We start from the raw sequence: 12,358 nt of genomic DNA on the forward strand, positions 1-12,358 counted from the left end.
GTTTTTCTCATCCCACCCTGTATCCAAGTTCTAAAAGTCTTTTAATGTATGAATAAAGATTTAGAAAATTAGAAACCTAGATGATATTAATACAATAAATATTATAAAAAATGGACCATTGAAATTTTATGTATGTGACTTAAACCTTCCTATAAAAGTAACAAAAATCACTACCTTTGACTTATACTTGCTATCATTATAAACGTTTATTTGCCCTGTTACGTGGTATAACAGAGCCTGTAAATGTCTTATAAGTCTTGTGTTACCCAAGAGAGATTTTCCATTTTAACTTTATTTTACTACTTGTGCTTTTATTTACTTTTCTTCAAAGTCTACATCTGTTTTTGTAATGTCATCACATTTTGATTTGAAATTTTAGCATTTAATCTTCTTTAACATCTTCTTGCAAATATATTTAATATGGATTCATAAAAATTCAATTAACATTATTATTAAAGAAGAAAAATAGACAAAAAAGCAGGTTTTAATAGGTCAGTTTTAGATTATAAACTTTGTAAAAGTATGTTCTCAGGCTGGAATAATTCTTAAATGTCATTTAATCGTTTATTAATTTTCAATGGTCCATAAGCTTGGTTTTCCTTATTGTCTAACACACTTGATTTTCTAAAAGTATTTGTGCCCAGAAAGATTTGTTTTGTAAATACAGACAATATTCTTTTAAAATTTTATGGAAAGGCAAAAGATCTAGAATATTAAAAACACTTTTGAAAATGAAAAATAAGAATCACTCTACCCGATTTTTTTTTTTTTTTTTTTTTTTGGCGGTACGTGGGCCTCTCACTGTTGTGGCCTCTCCCGTTGCGGAGCACAGGCTCCGGACGCGCAGGCTCAGTGACCATGGCTCACGGGCCCAGCCGCTCCGCGGCATATGGGATATACTTCCCGGACCGGGGCACGAACCCGCGTGCCCTACATCAGCAGGCGGACGCTCAACCACTGCGCCACCAGGGAAGCCCCTGATTTTTTTTAATAGATCTTTATTGGAGTATAATTGCTTCACAGTACCGTGTTATTTTCTGTTGTACAACAGTGAATCAGCCATATGCATACACATGTCCCCATATCCCCTCCCTCTTGAGCCTCCCTCCCATCCTCCCTATCCCACCCCTCTAGGTCATCGGAAAGCACCAAGCCGATCTCCCAGTTCTATGCTGCTGCTTCCCACTAGCTAACTATTTTACATTTGGTAGTGTATATATGTCGATGCTACTCTCACTTTGCCCCAGCTTCCCCCTTCCTTCCCCACCTGCCCCGTGTCCTCAAGTCCATTCTCTATGTCTACGTCTTTATTCCTGCCCTGCCACTAGGTTCATCAGTACCATTTCTCTTTTTAAGTTCCATATGTATGCATTAGCATAAGGTTTTTTTTTTTCTCTTTCTGACTTACTTCACTCTGTATGACAGACTCTAGATCCATCCACCTCACTACAAATAACTCAGTTTCATTTCTTTTTATGGCTGAGTATTGTATATATGTGCCACATCTTCTTTATCCATTCATCTGTCAATGGAAATTTAGGTTGCTTCCATGTCCTGGCTATTGTAAATAGTGCTGCAATGAACATTGTGATACATCTGTTTTTTTGAATTATGGTTTTTCTCAGGGTATATATGCCCAGGAATGGGATTGCTGGGTCATATGGTAGTTCTATTTTTAGTTTTTTAAGGAACCTCCATAATGTTTTCCATAGTGGTTGTATCAATTTACATTCCCACCAATAGTGCAGGAGGTCTACCCGACACTACGTCCTACCATATACCTACAATAATCATGACAGTGTACCATCAGAACAGGAATAGACACATAGATCAATGGAACAGAATTGAGAACCCAGGAATAGAGCCATGCAAATACACCCAATTGGTTTTTGACAAAGGTACAAAAGCAATTCGATAGAGCAATTAAACATCTATAGGCAAAAAAAAAAAGATCCTCAGCCTAAAACTCGCCCCTTATACCAAAATTAACTCAAGATGAGCATGGACTTAAAGGTAAAATGTAAAGCTAAATAACTTTTAGAAAAAATTTTAAAATATAAGGGAAAATCTTTGGGACCTAGAGCTAAGTAAAGAGTTCTTAGACTTGGCTCCAAATAGATGAATTATAAAAGGAAAAATCAACAGATTAGACTTTATCAATAAAAAGCTACAAAGTGGGAGGAAATATTTGCAAACTATATATCCAACAAAGGACTATTATCTAGAATATATAAAGAACTCTCAAAATTTAACAAACATCTAACAATTCAATTAGAAAATGAGATAAAGACACAAAGAGCCATTTCACCCAAGCAGGTAGATAGATCACAAATGAGCACATTAAAAAATGTACAGGGCTTCCCTGGTGGCGCAGTGGTTGAGAATCCGCCTGCCGATGCAGGAGACACGGGTTCGTGCCCTGGTCCGGGAAGATCCCACATGCCGTGGAGCAACTAAGCCCGTGAGCCATGGCCACTAGGCCTGCGCGTCCGGAGCCTGTGCTCCGCAATGGGAGAGGCCACAACAGTGAGAGGCCCGCATACCACAAAAAAAAAAAAAAAAAAAAAAAATGTACAATACCATTAGGAAAATGGAAATTATAACCCCAATAAGCTATCAAAGTGGCTAAAATTTAAAATAATGACAACACTAAAGGCTGGTAAAGACGGAGAAACTGGATGACTTATCTATTGCTGCTGGGAATGTAAAATGCTAGAGCCATTCTGGAAAAGTTTGGTAGTAATTTCTTTTAAAAACATGCTATATAAAAATATAAATAAAATTAAATTTAAAAAAGAAATATAATGTACACGTGAAACGTAATGTTATAATATATACAGTGTCGTACATATAAATTTAAATAATGTTACTTCAATAAAATTTTTAATTAAAATCAATTAATTTAAAAAAACATGCAAATACCATATAACTCTGTGATTGCACCCCTGGGCATTTATCTCAGAGAGCTGAAAACTTGGGCTTCCATGGTGGCGCAGTGGTTGAGAATCCGCCTGCCGATGCAGGGGACACGGGTTCGTGCCCCGGTCTGGGAAGATCCCACATGCCGCGGAGCGGCTGGGCCCGTGAGCCAGGGCCGCTGAGCCTGCGCGTCCGGAGCCTGTGCTCTGCAACGGGAGAGGCCACAACAGTGAGGCCCGCATACCACAAAAAATTAAAAAAAAAAAAAAAAAAAAAAGAGAGCTGAAAACTTACGTTCACTCACACAACAGCCTTATTTGTAATAGCCAAAAACTGGAAACTACCCAGGTGTCCTTTAACAGATGAGGAACAAACTATCAATACATTTGGCAACCTGGAGGAGTATCCAAAAATTACGCTGGGTGAAAAAAAGCCAATTACAAAAGGCTACATACTTCACGATTCCATTTATGTAACATTCCTGAATCGGAAAAGTTATACAAATGGATGATTGATTACTGGCTGCCAGATGTTAAGGAGTTTGTAGGAGAGAAGTAGGTGTGGTTATAAAGGACAACATGAGGGATCTTTATGGTGTTGGGAATGTACTGAATCTTGACTATATCAGTGTCAAAATCCTGGGTGTGATATTGTACTAGATAGTTTTGCAAGACAAGATGTCACCGCTGGGGAGAAAGTGGGGAGGGGCACACAGTAAGTCCCTATTATTTCTTACAGCTGCATGTGAGTCTACAGTTATCTCAAAATTAAAAGTTTAATTTTAAAATATAATTGTGTTTGTCAGTAAATTGTAAAGATAAATTCAATGAAATGAGAATGACACTCATGCAGATGTTCCTTTTCCTTCTTTGGTTTTCCTCTGTAAGGTTTGCGAGGAGCGATAGCTTTTGCCTTAGCTATTCGGAACACTGAATCGCAGCCCAAGCAAATGATGTTTACCACCACTCTGCTCCTCGTGTTCTTCACAGTCTGGGTATTCGGAGGAGGAACAACCCCCATGCTGACTTGGCTTCAGATCAGGTGAGTGACACTGCTTAACCAAGGAAATCATTATGAGGCATGGCTGCACTGTTCCGTTTCTGATGTTGCTGACTGGTCAAGAGTACAATGGCATGTCTGTACACTAACTTTTCCTGGGGTCAAGTTGACCTTCCTTCACAGGTGAAACAGTATGACCTATATCACCAACAGAACTGACTTTTCCAAGAGGTCTAGAAATCTCAGGATGATGTTTATAGTCTACAGTCCCTAGAAATGAATTTCTTTATGAATTTTTCCATTCAATCATATTTACTGTGTCTAATGTGATAATCTATGGAGTTTACAGAGATGAGTGTAAGATATGAGTCTTGTCCTCAAGATACTTATGATACAGTAGAATTTATACAGACAAAGCTATAATACCAAGGAGAAAATGAATTTGCTTTGCTTTTAATTTGTCACAGCACTTAGGATAGAATTAGAGACACAGGAAATGCTTCAATGTATTTGATTATTCAGCCATATGCTTGGCCAGAGGGATGCTATAGACACAGATTAGACAATTTCTTAAAGGAAAATCGGGTCAAGGCTTCAGTTAGGGGCCATCCAATAAGCAGTGCTTGGAAGGTGATTGCTATTAACCCAAAGTATGCAGGTAGTAGAAGATTTGATGAAAAATGAATAGCTTGTGCCAGTTGTGAAAAAGTAAAATGTTGTTGTCTTTGTTTCTTTGATCTGGGTCTTCATTTTCGTATCCCAGAATGCAACAGTGCTTTGCGTAAATCACATTTTACTTTCCAAAGCCATACATCTTGATGATCATGCAACCCCTCCCCTGGTCCCCACCCATTTCTCTGTGAGGCAAATCCATACCCACCACCTCCGACAAGAAAAGATCCATCCGACTGGGAGGGCATTTCCAAGAAGATTTTTTTCAGGCAAGGACTCTGTTATTCCAGCACCAATGCAGTGCTTGGCACATAGTAGAATGGAATCAACAATTGCTCCATGAAAAGTTGAATGAACATAACCACACATGTAAATTCCTTTCGTTAAGCCTTTACGGACAAATTTCTATCCATCTGACAAATAGTCGCAGAGGCAGGACTCAAGAGCTTAGGGTAAGAAAGCTTATGTCTACACTGGGCCAAGTGGTTATGCATTAAACGGAATTCAAGGAGAAATGACCTCTTCAAGTATTGTGAATATTGCTAACACATAAAAGGGCTTTGACCAAAAGTTGAAATGGAGAATGTTTTGAAATACTTGTTGAACTATTTTCTAGGCATATAAATGTGACCTTCAATTTCTTTCACGGTGGTAGCTGCTTATAGGCTCCTCTGGATGAGCAGGAATATTTTATTAAACGCTATAGTGTTGAGTCTCCTGTAAACTGATAGTAAGATAGTGGTGTGTTCAGGTTTCGGGAAAATAAATTCAGTAGGTGGATCCCTGCATGGAAAAATTAGAACTTGGAAAGCAGAAGTTAGAGGATACCAATCCTCACAAGATAAATGTATTGAATGCTCTATCAGGTAAATTAGAATATTCAGAACATAAAGTGGTGCTGGCAACATTTTTTTAAAGTAATTCAGATACAACTTATTTTCTACTATTGTCTTTCTTTACCCTGAAGGATTTGTCCCCAAATCAATACATGTTTTACCCTAAAATGTTTACCTAACTCTACTGTAGTGTTTTCCAAAGGTACCCACTGACTTCAGATAGATGTCGTAGCTCATGCAGTCTCTTGATATCCAGATCAGTAGGGACAGGGTAATATAAAATGGGGCCTTAGGCAGGTTAGAATGTTAATCAGGTTATAGGACAGGGACTAATAAGAAGGATAGTAATGTCAACTATAACATCCACAGGTGAGGGGCCTGGAGGTCATCTTAGGCCAGTGCTATTATGGCCTGCTGGGAGGCACAGCGTGGAGTTGCCAGGTCATGGAGATGCCCCAGTGCAAATTGGCTCCAAATGGCCCAGCTGATTCAATGCCAGACTTGTCCACCAGCCAGGAGGGGAGAAGAGTAAAAGCAAGACGGTGATATATTTAAGGAAAGGAGCTGACAGGGCTCTGGTCCAGCAGGCCAGGTGGAACTCCCAGCTGGGAGCTAGAGTGTTAATCTGAAATCAGGGCATAAACCCAGTCAGAGAGACAGAGACCCAGTCATGAGGAAATCAGAGGGGATAACTGAGCTTTATAGGTACGTGTGTATCTAGGAAGTCAACCCAGGTAGACAGGATACAGGGCAGCAAGACCAAGTTAAGACCAGAGGCTCTCAACCTTTAATGAGCATCAGAACCAACTGGAGGGCTCATTAAGCCCCCACATTGCTGGGCCCCCACCCCAGAGTTTCTGATCAAGTAGGTCTGGTTCAGGGCCTTAGTATTTGCATTTTAACCACACGCCAGGCAATGCTGATGCTGCTGGCTCTGGGACCACATTTTGAGAACCACTGATTTAGACTTATAACCCCACATGGAGATGGGGCTGGGGTTGCCCAGGGCCCCACACCTGAGCCTCAACTATAAAAATTTTAGCACCTATGCTGGAGGGAAGCGGGGGCTAACTTGAAGAGAAAAATTCATTGTGCATTGATCAACGAGAAGGAAATAGAGCACAATAGAATAAGCATAAAAGAATAGGATTATAAGTTAGTGTGTGTTCAAACACACACACAAGTACAACATAAATTTGGTTTGATCATGTTATAGTGATACCAGCATATGCTCCACTTCCACTGTGGTTTATAATGCTATCAAAGAAATCCTTCGTTTCATTATCACTTTTAAATGATAGTTGTCCATCATTTAGACTATATTTAGCAAGACTTTGCTTGTTTACAGAGCAACGTCTCATTAAACAACTTCCATGTCAGCTTCTTTCCATAAAAATGCCAGAATGTTAGTAAATTGGGGCTTTAATAAAATGACACATAAAGGGAAACCCAAGGGGCAGGTGTACAAATGTAATATTGAATGAACTCAGACATCCTCACTTGGTTATGACTTATTTATACACTTTACATTGCCCTCCCTTTTTGGTTTTTTAAAATTTCTACATTTTTTTTCTCTTAAATTATTAGGTATGTACTTGAGTTTATTTATTTATTTTTTTTTAGTCCCTATAAAATTTGCCATTCAGCTGCAAACTACCACAGTAAGATGCAGATAAAGTGTTTTATATAAGGTAAAAATTGATAATATTAATATGAATTGCACTTTGATAGAAAAACTTTAAAACAGCAATGACTTCATGCTTAAAGAGACTCAGCATGATCTTAACATATGAAACAAATTCTCCACTGGTTAAGTTTTATCCTAAGCTCATTCAAATTTCTTGTCCTAAAGCTGTTGTTTTTTTAATAATAACAAATATTTTTAATGCAGCATTTGAAATAAATCGCGAACCTTTGTTTCTTAAAATTCTAGAGAAAAAGAAAAGACTCCCCCAGTATTATTTTGGAAGTTTTCACGTAAAAGAAAGCAGAATGGTTTCTCGATTAGAATCCAGATCTCCTCCCTCCTGTGAATTACATTAATACTGGTGGTGAGGAAAACCCAGCTCCCAGTCTCCAAGGACTAGCTCTGCTGTTAGCCAAGAAACGAGATCAGAGGCGCCGGGCTTTGCCCTACAGAGGCCAGTAAACAGTATTGTCCACCACATAATTACACATGCCTACAAATACACCTCAGAAACCAGTGGGGCAGAGCTCTCCGGCAGTGGTAAGTCATCTGGGATGGTAACCCCATCCTTAGTTTAGAGTAGGGTGTCACATGGAGTTAACAGAACTCATGAGAATGGAGCCCATCCCACAGTGCAAACCTTTCCTGGCTTCTCCCAGCTAGGAATGCTGGACCCACCTCTTCGACATACCTCAACCACAGTACAGAAAGCCTTGCACACCAGAGCAATTCAGAACTTGTATTCCAGACGATATGAGAAAGTGCCCCCAGCAAGATGACTTCTACCGTTTCCAGATTTTTGCTTCGAACATCTCGAAGAGTAATAGCTGGCTTTTATTGACTATTTACTCTGTGCTAGATGTTTAGAAAACAAAGTGCCAGGCAATAAGACCTCCCTGTGACTCAGCCTCTAATCTATAAAATGGGGATGATAGCAGTAGCTACCTCCTGGGGTGGGTGAGGCCTGGCAAAGTGGCCCAGGGTCAACCCACTGTCCGGCTACAGAGTCAGACTACCAGGCCAGGCAGCCGGAGCCCAGGGCCTGCGACCCAGCTGGTTCATTCCTGTGCTGCCCCAAATAAATGAGCTAATTCCTGAAGCCTGCAAGCTACCTTGATTCACAAATTCTCTGGGGAAAAAGAGATGTACTTTTATAAGCAAGACAGGCTAGTTGAAAACAAACACGGGAAATCTTCACCCCTCGTGAGTGATGGGCTTGACCTGCTAGTGCTGCACAGAAGTTTCTTGCTGCAGAGTTTTTTCCTTGACCTAGAAAAGTTAGAGGTAAACAAGGCCAGCCCTGGTCTCAGGTAGCCAAGCAGGGACGTTTGAATTCCTCAATTATAGGAATTTGGAATTAGAGGAATTTGTTACCCTCAGGCTCATTTCCTAACCCCATTCGGGATCCCAAGTCAGCCTGCTGTCAGTCCCTTCCTCAGATCAAACAAAAAAATCACGCATACTGCCCTGTGTCCGATGCAGAGTGAATAACTTTTAGCTAGTGCAATGTCTCCACTACCATTATTTTAGTTAAGTATTTAAAATTTATTTTGGGTTGGGCTTCCCTAGTGGCGCAGTGATTGGGAGTCCGCCTGCCGATGCAGGGGACACGGGTTCGTGCCCCGGTCCGGGAAGACCCCACGTGCCGCGGAGCGGCTGGGCCCGTGAGCCGTGGCCGCTGAGCCTGCGCGTCCGGAGCCTGTGCTCCGCAACGGGAGGGGCCACGACAGTGAGAGGCCCGCGTATGGAAAAAAAAAAAAAAAAAATTTATTTTGGGTTTATGGTCCATCCTATTTTATGTCGTCCTAGAATGATTTCTTTATCATATATACCCACTGGCTACAAAGTTTATAATAACAGCCACCATGGGAATGCACACAGTGGTAAAGAGAGAACTGTCTTTAGTAATATTTTTTAATCTTAAACAGTAGTAGAGTTAAATACACCTGCTTACATACAGACTTCCTATATTGCTGAGGTGAGGCAATGTCAATTTTATATAATGGAAGAATACGTATAATCAAGTTCCCTTCATATCCAGCTGTGTTCTGCCTGGTTTTCTTTCTAGCATCCAAAGTCTCATGTATGTTTAACAATTTACTTTGTTAATTGTTAATTAACAAAGTAATTAATTAATTAACAAATTAAATTAATTAATTAACAAAGTTAATTAATTGTTAATCAGTAGGTGTATTACCTACTGATCTACTGATCAGTGCGCACATTCTGGAGGCAGACGGTATGGGGCCCAACCATGCCTCCCTGTCTTACTAGCTGTGGGATCTTGAGCAAGAAATTCAACCTCTCTATGCTTCAGTTTTCTTATTTGTAAACTTGGAACAATAATAATACCTACCTCTTTAGATTTTTATATGGATTAAGTATTGCATGTATAAATTTAGGGCACACAGTAAGTGCTCAATAAATGTTGCTGTAACACTACCCAAAAGACCACCTATGAGCCTTTTCTTATCCAAACACTCTTTTTCTGCCTGTGGCATATATATACACACACACACATACATACACATAAAGTGTTATTAATTAATCGTATTTATGAAAGCATGGTTTACATGGGGAATAGAAAGAAATAGCCTCTGGGGAGCTTAGTTCATTTTTTGTAATGATTAGATTCATCAGTTTTACAGGTAGCTCCTATTTCTGCATTCAAAATGGTAAACCTCTTAAGGAAAAATGTTCACAAAAAGTGTTACATTCATCCAACAGCTCAGAAAGATTCTTTCTAGAGCATGCTTTATTTCCTTCTGAACATGATAATCTTTGCTTAGGATCTCTTCAGATATTTAATTTGCACTGCTTCATCAATGTGTTTCAATTCCTTATTTTGCATTGACTGTGTACCAATTTGTACATTTTGTCTCAATTTTTATTAATTGGCAGGTCCGAGAAATACCCTTTGTCATGAAACATGGAAAACCAGTTTACTCATTTGAATGTAAACTTATACTTAATATCCCCTACCTCTAACCCCCAATTTAAAATTATGTTCTATTTTCCATAGGCTCTTCTAAAAAATGTTTCACAACTCCAAATATTTGTTGCTTAAATCAATCTAGTTGGACATATTTTATTAAAGATATTGTATAACTCTAGTTACCTGTTGTTAAGCTAAATATATCCTAGGTTTTTAACAAGCAGGGATTAGCAGCTCCTAAATTTGCCTCCAGTGCCATCTGGGTTCTTTAATATGCTTTCTCTCTATATACTGAATCTTCCCAGTTTCAGAGATAATAGTCTTTATGTTCATAACTGCCAGCTATCGTCCACTAGGCATGTTCTTATTTATCTTCTCCAACATGCTCTTGAGCACATCGATGTTAATAAGCTTCACCCATTTATTACGTTTACCAAACAGTGAACATTCTGCTCTATCGAAGAGAATTTTTTAGCTTGCTACCATAAAGTATGATCAAATATAGATGCCTTACTTTAAGTAATAGATGTAACTTTACTTTGGGTAATAGGTGAAGTCTGAAAAAATATATATTTTAAATGCAATAGATGGAACTTGTGATCCAAAAGACTATGGAGGGGTTCCAGTTCTGGTCAAGATGGTGTAAGCACACTTAACTCCCCTCTGTCTCTTCCAATGAATGCAACTAAAATCCCTGGCCAGAAAGAATGCAGCAGTCATCTAAGGACTCTTAAAAGCAAGTGGTAGCAGACAGATTGGGGAAGGAAACCAGAATTCAGGGTATTATTAAAAGAGTGATGAGGGGCTTCCCTGGTGGCGCAGTGGTTGAGAGCCCGCCTGCCGATGCAGGGGATGCGGGTTCGTGCCCCGGTCCGGGAGGATCCCACGTGCCGCAGATAGGCTGGGCCTGTGAGCCGTGGCCGCCGAGCCTGCGCATCTGGAGCCTGTGCTCCGCAACGAGAGAGGCCACAGCAGTGAGAGGCCCGCGTACCGCAAAAAAAAAAAAAAAAAAAAAAAAAAAACAGTGATCAATTTCCCATTTTTTTTCCTCTCTGGAATCTCTTGACCTGAACTCAAAGGCAGTTTAAAGGCCAGAACTGTGCAACAAGGAAGGCAGACAGAACTGCAAAAGAAGTGATCTGTTTTGGACATAAGGAACAGGACAGAGGACTGCTGTGGGTCCAAAGAGTGGGGAAAATCCCCTCTTTTGTTTGTTTTTATCATTTACTTCATTCTCATCCCAATACCAGGCAAACCTGGGGCCTCAACAGTTGGGTGGACCCCAAATTCCCAACCAGAGGAACTGAGGTCCAGAGGCCTTGGGAAGAAGTCCCACTGCATTTTTTTCCTCTCTTCATCTTATCACTGCTTGAGCTTGGAAACAGGCCCAATATTATGGAAAAATCATGGGAAACATGTAGCAGCATAGGGAAACGAAAGCCCTGGGCTTTGGGAAGCCAGAAAACATGGAAGACATTGTGGAGTAGAGGGAGCACAAGAAAGTGACCGGATAAAATTGTGTATAAACTTTTGGGCTCGCCTGCAAGCTATGTGAGCATGTATCTGACCCTAAAGAGCTCACCAAAGTGTGAGACATGAGCTACAAGAGAGAGCGTCACTCAGGTCCCAGACTATACACTGGATGGCACACGTGCAGGACATGTGTGGATCATAGATCAACATGTAAAACATAAAACTGTAAAACTTCTAAAAGGAAACATAAGAGAAAAATCTTCATGCCCGTAAATTAGGCAAAGGAGTCTTAAATGTTATACCAAAAGCATCATTTACAAAAGAAAAAAATGATAAATTGGGACTTCATCCGAATGAATATTTTTCGCTTTGCAAAAGACACTGTTAAGAGAATGAAAATACAAGCTACATACTCACACTTAAAGAGAATGCATTGCTGGTGGGAATGCAAAACGGTATGGCCAATCTGTAAATCACTTTAGCAGTTTCTTATAAAGTTAAACATACAATTATTATAGGACTCAACATTCCCTCTTCTAGACATTTAGCCTAGAGAGCAAAATGAGGATAACCGGATCTGTCTCTGAAGATTAAATGTGTGAACATTAAATAAGAAAATACACGTTAAAGTCCTTTAAGCAGAACTAAGCACTCATTAGTAACCTTATTTTACTCACAGCTTTTATTAGAAATGTCAGATAAATTTTAATAGTATTTTCAGCATACATTGAGATAATCACATAGTTTTTTCCTCTACTTTATTGATGTGATGAAATATATTGATAGATATCCTGGTATTGAGTTATTCTTACAATCTCAGGATAGCTATTTTTTCCG

The 12,358-nt window shown here is 39.6% G+C and overlaps 1 protein-coding gene across 2 annotated transcripts in view; it reads left to right on the top strand.

Annotated features, from left to right (window-relative positions):
* Window positions 1-12,358, top strand: part of SLC9A9 (solute carrier family 9 member A9) — a 719,922-nt gene that overhangs the window by 493,772 nt on the left and 213,792 nt on the right. For both annotated transcript variants that reach the window (XM_067033615.1, XM_067033614.1), the window contains one exon: window positions 3,807-3,960. In XM_067033615.1, the coding sequence (XP_066889716.1) occupies window positions 3,807-3,960 (154 nt within the window). The remainder of the gene's footprint in view (window positions 1-3,806; window positions 3,961-12,358) is intronic.

This window comes from Kogia breviceps, chromosome 5, assembly GCF_026419965.1.
Source record: "Kogia breviceps isolate mKogBre1 chromosome 5, mKogBre1 haplotype 1, whole genome shotgun sequence".
Classification (NCBI taxonomy): Eukaryota; Metazoa; Chordata; class Mammalia; order Artiodactyla; family Physeteridae; genus Kogia; species Kogia breviceps.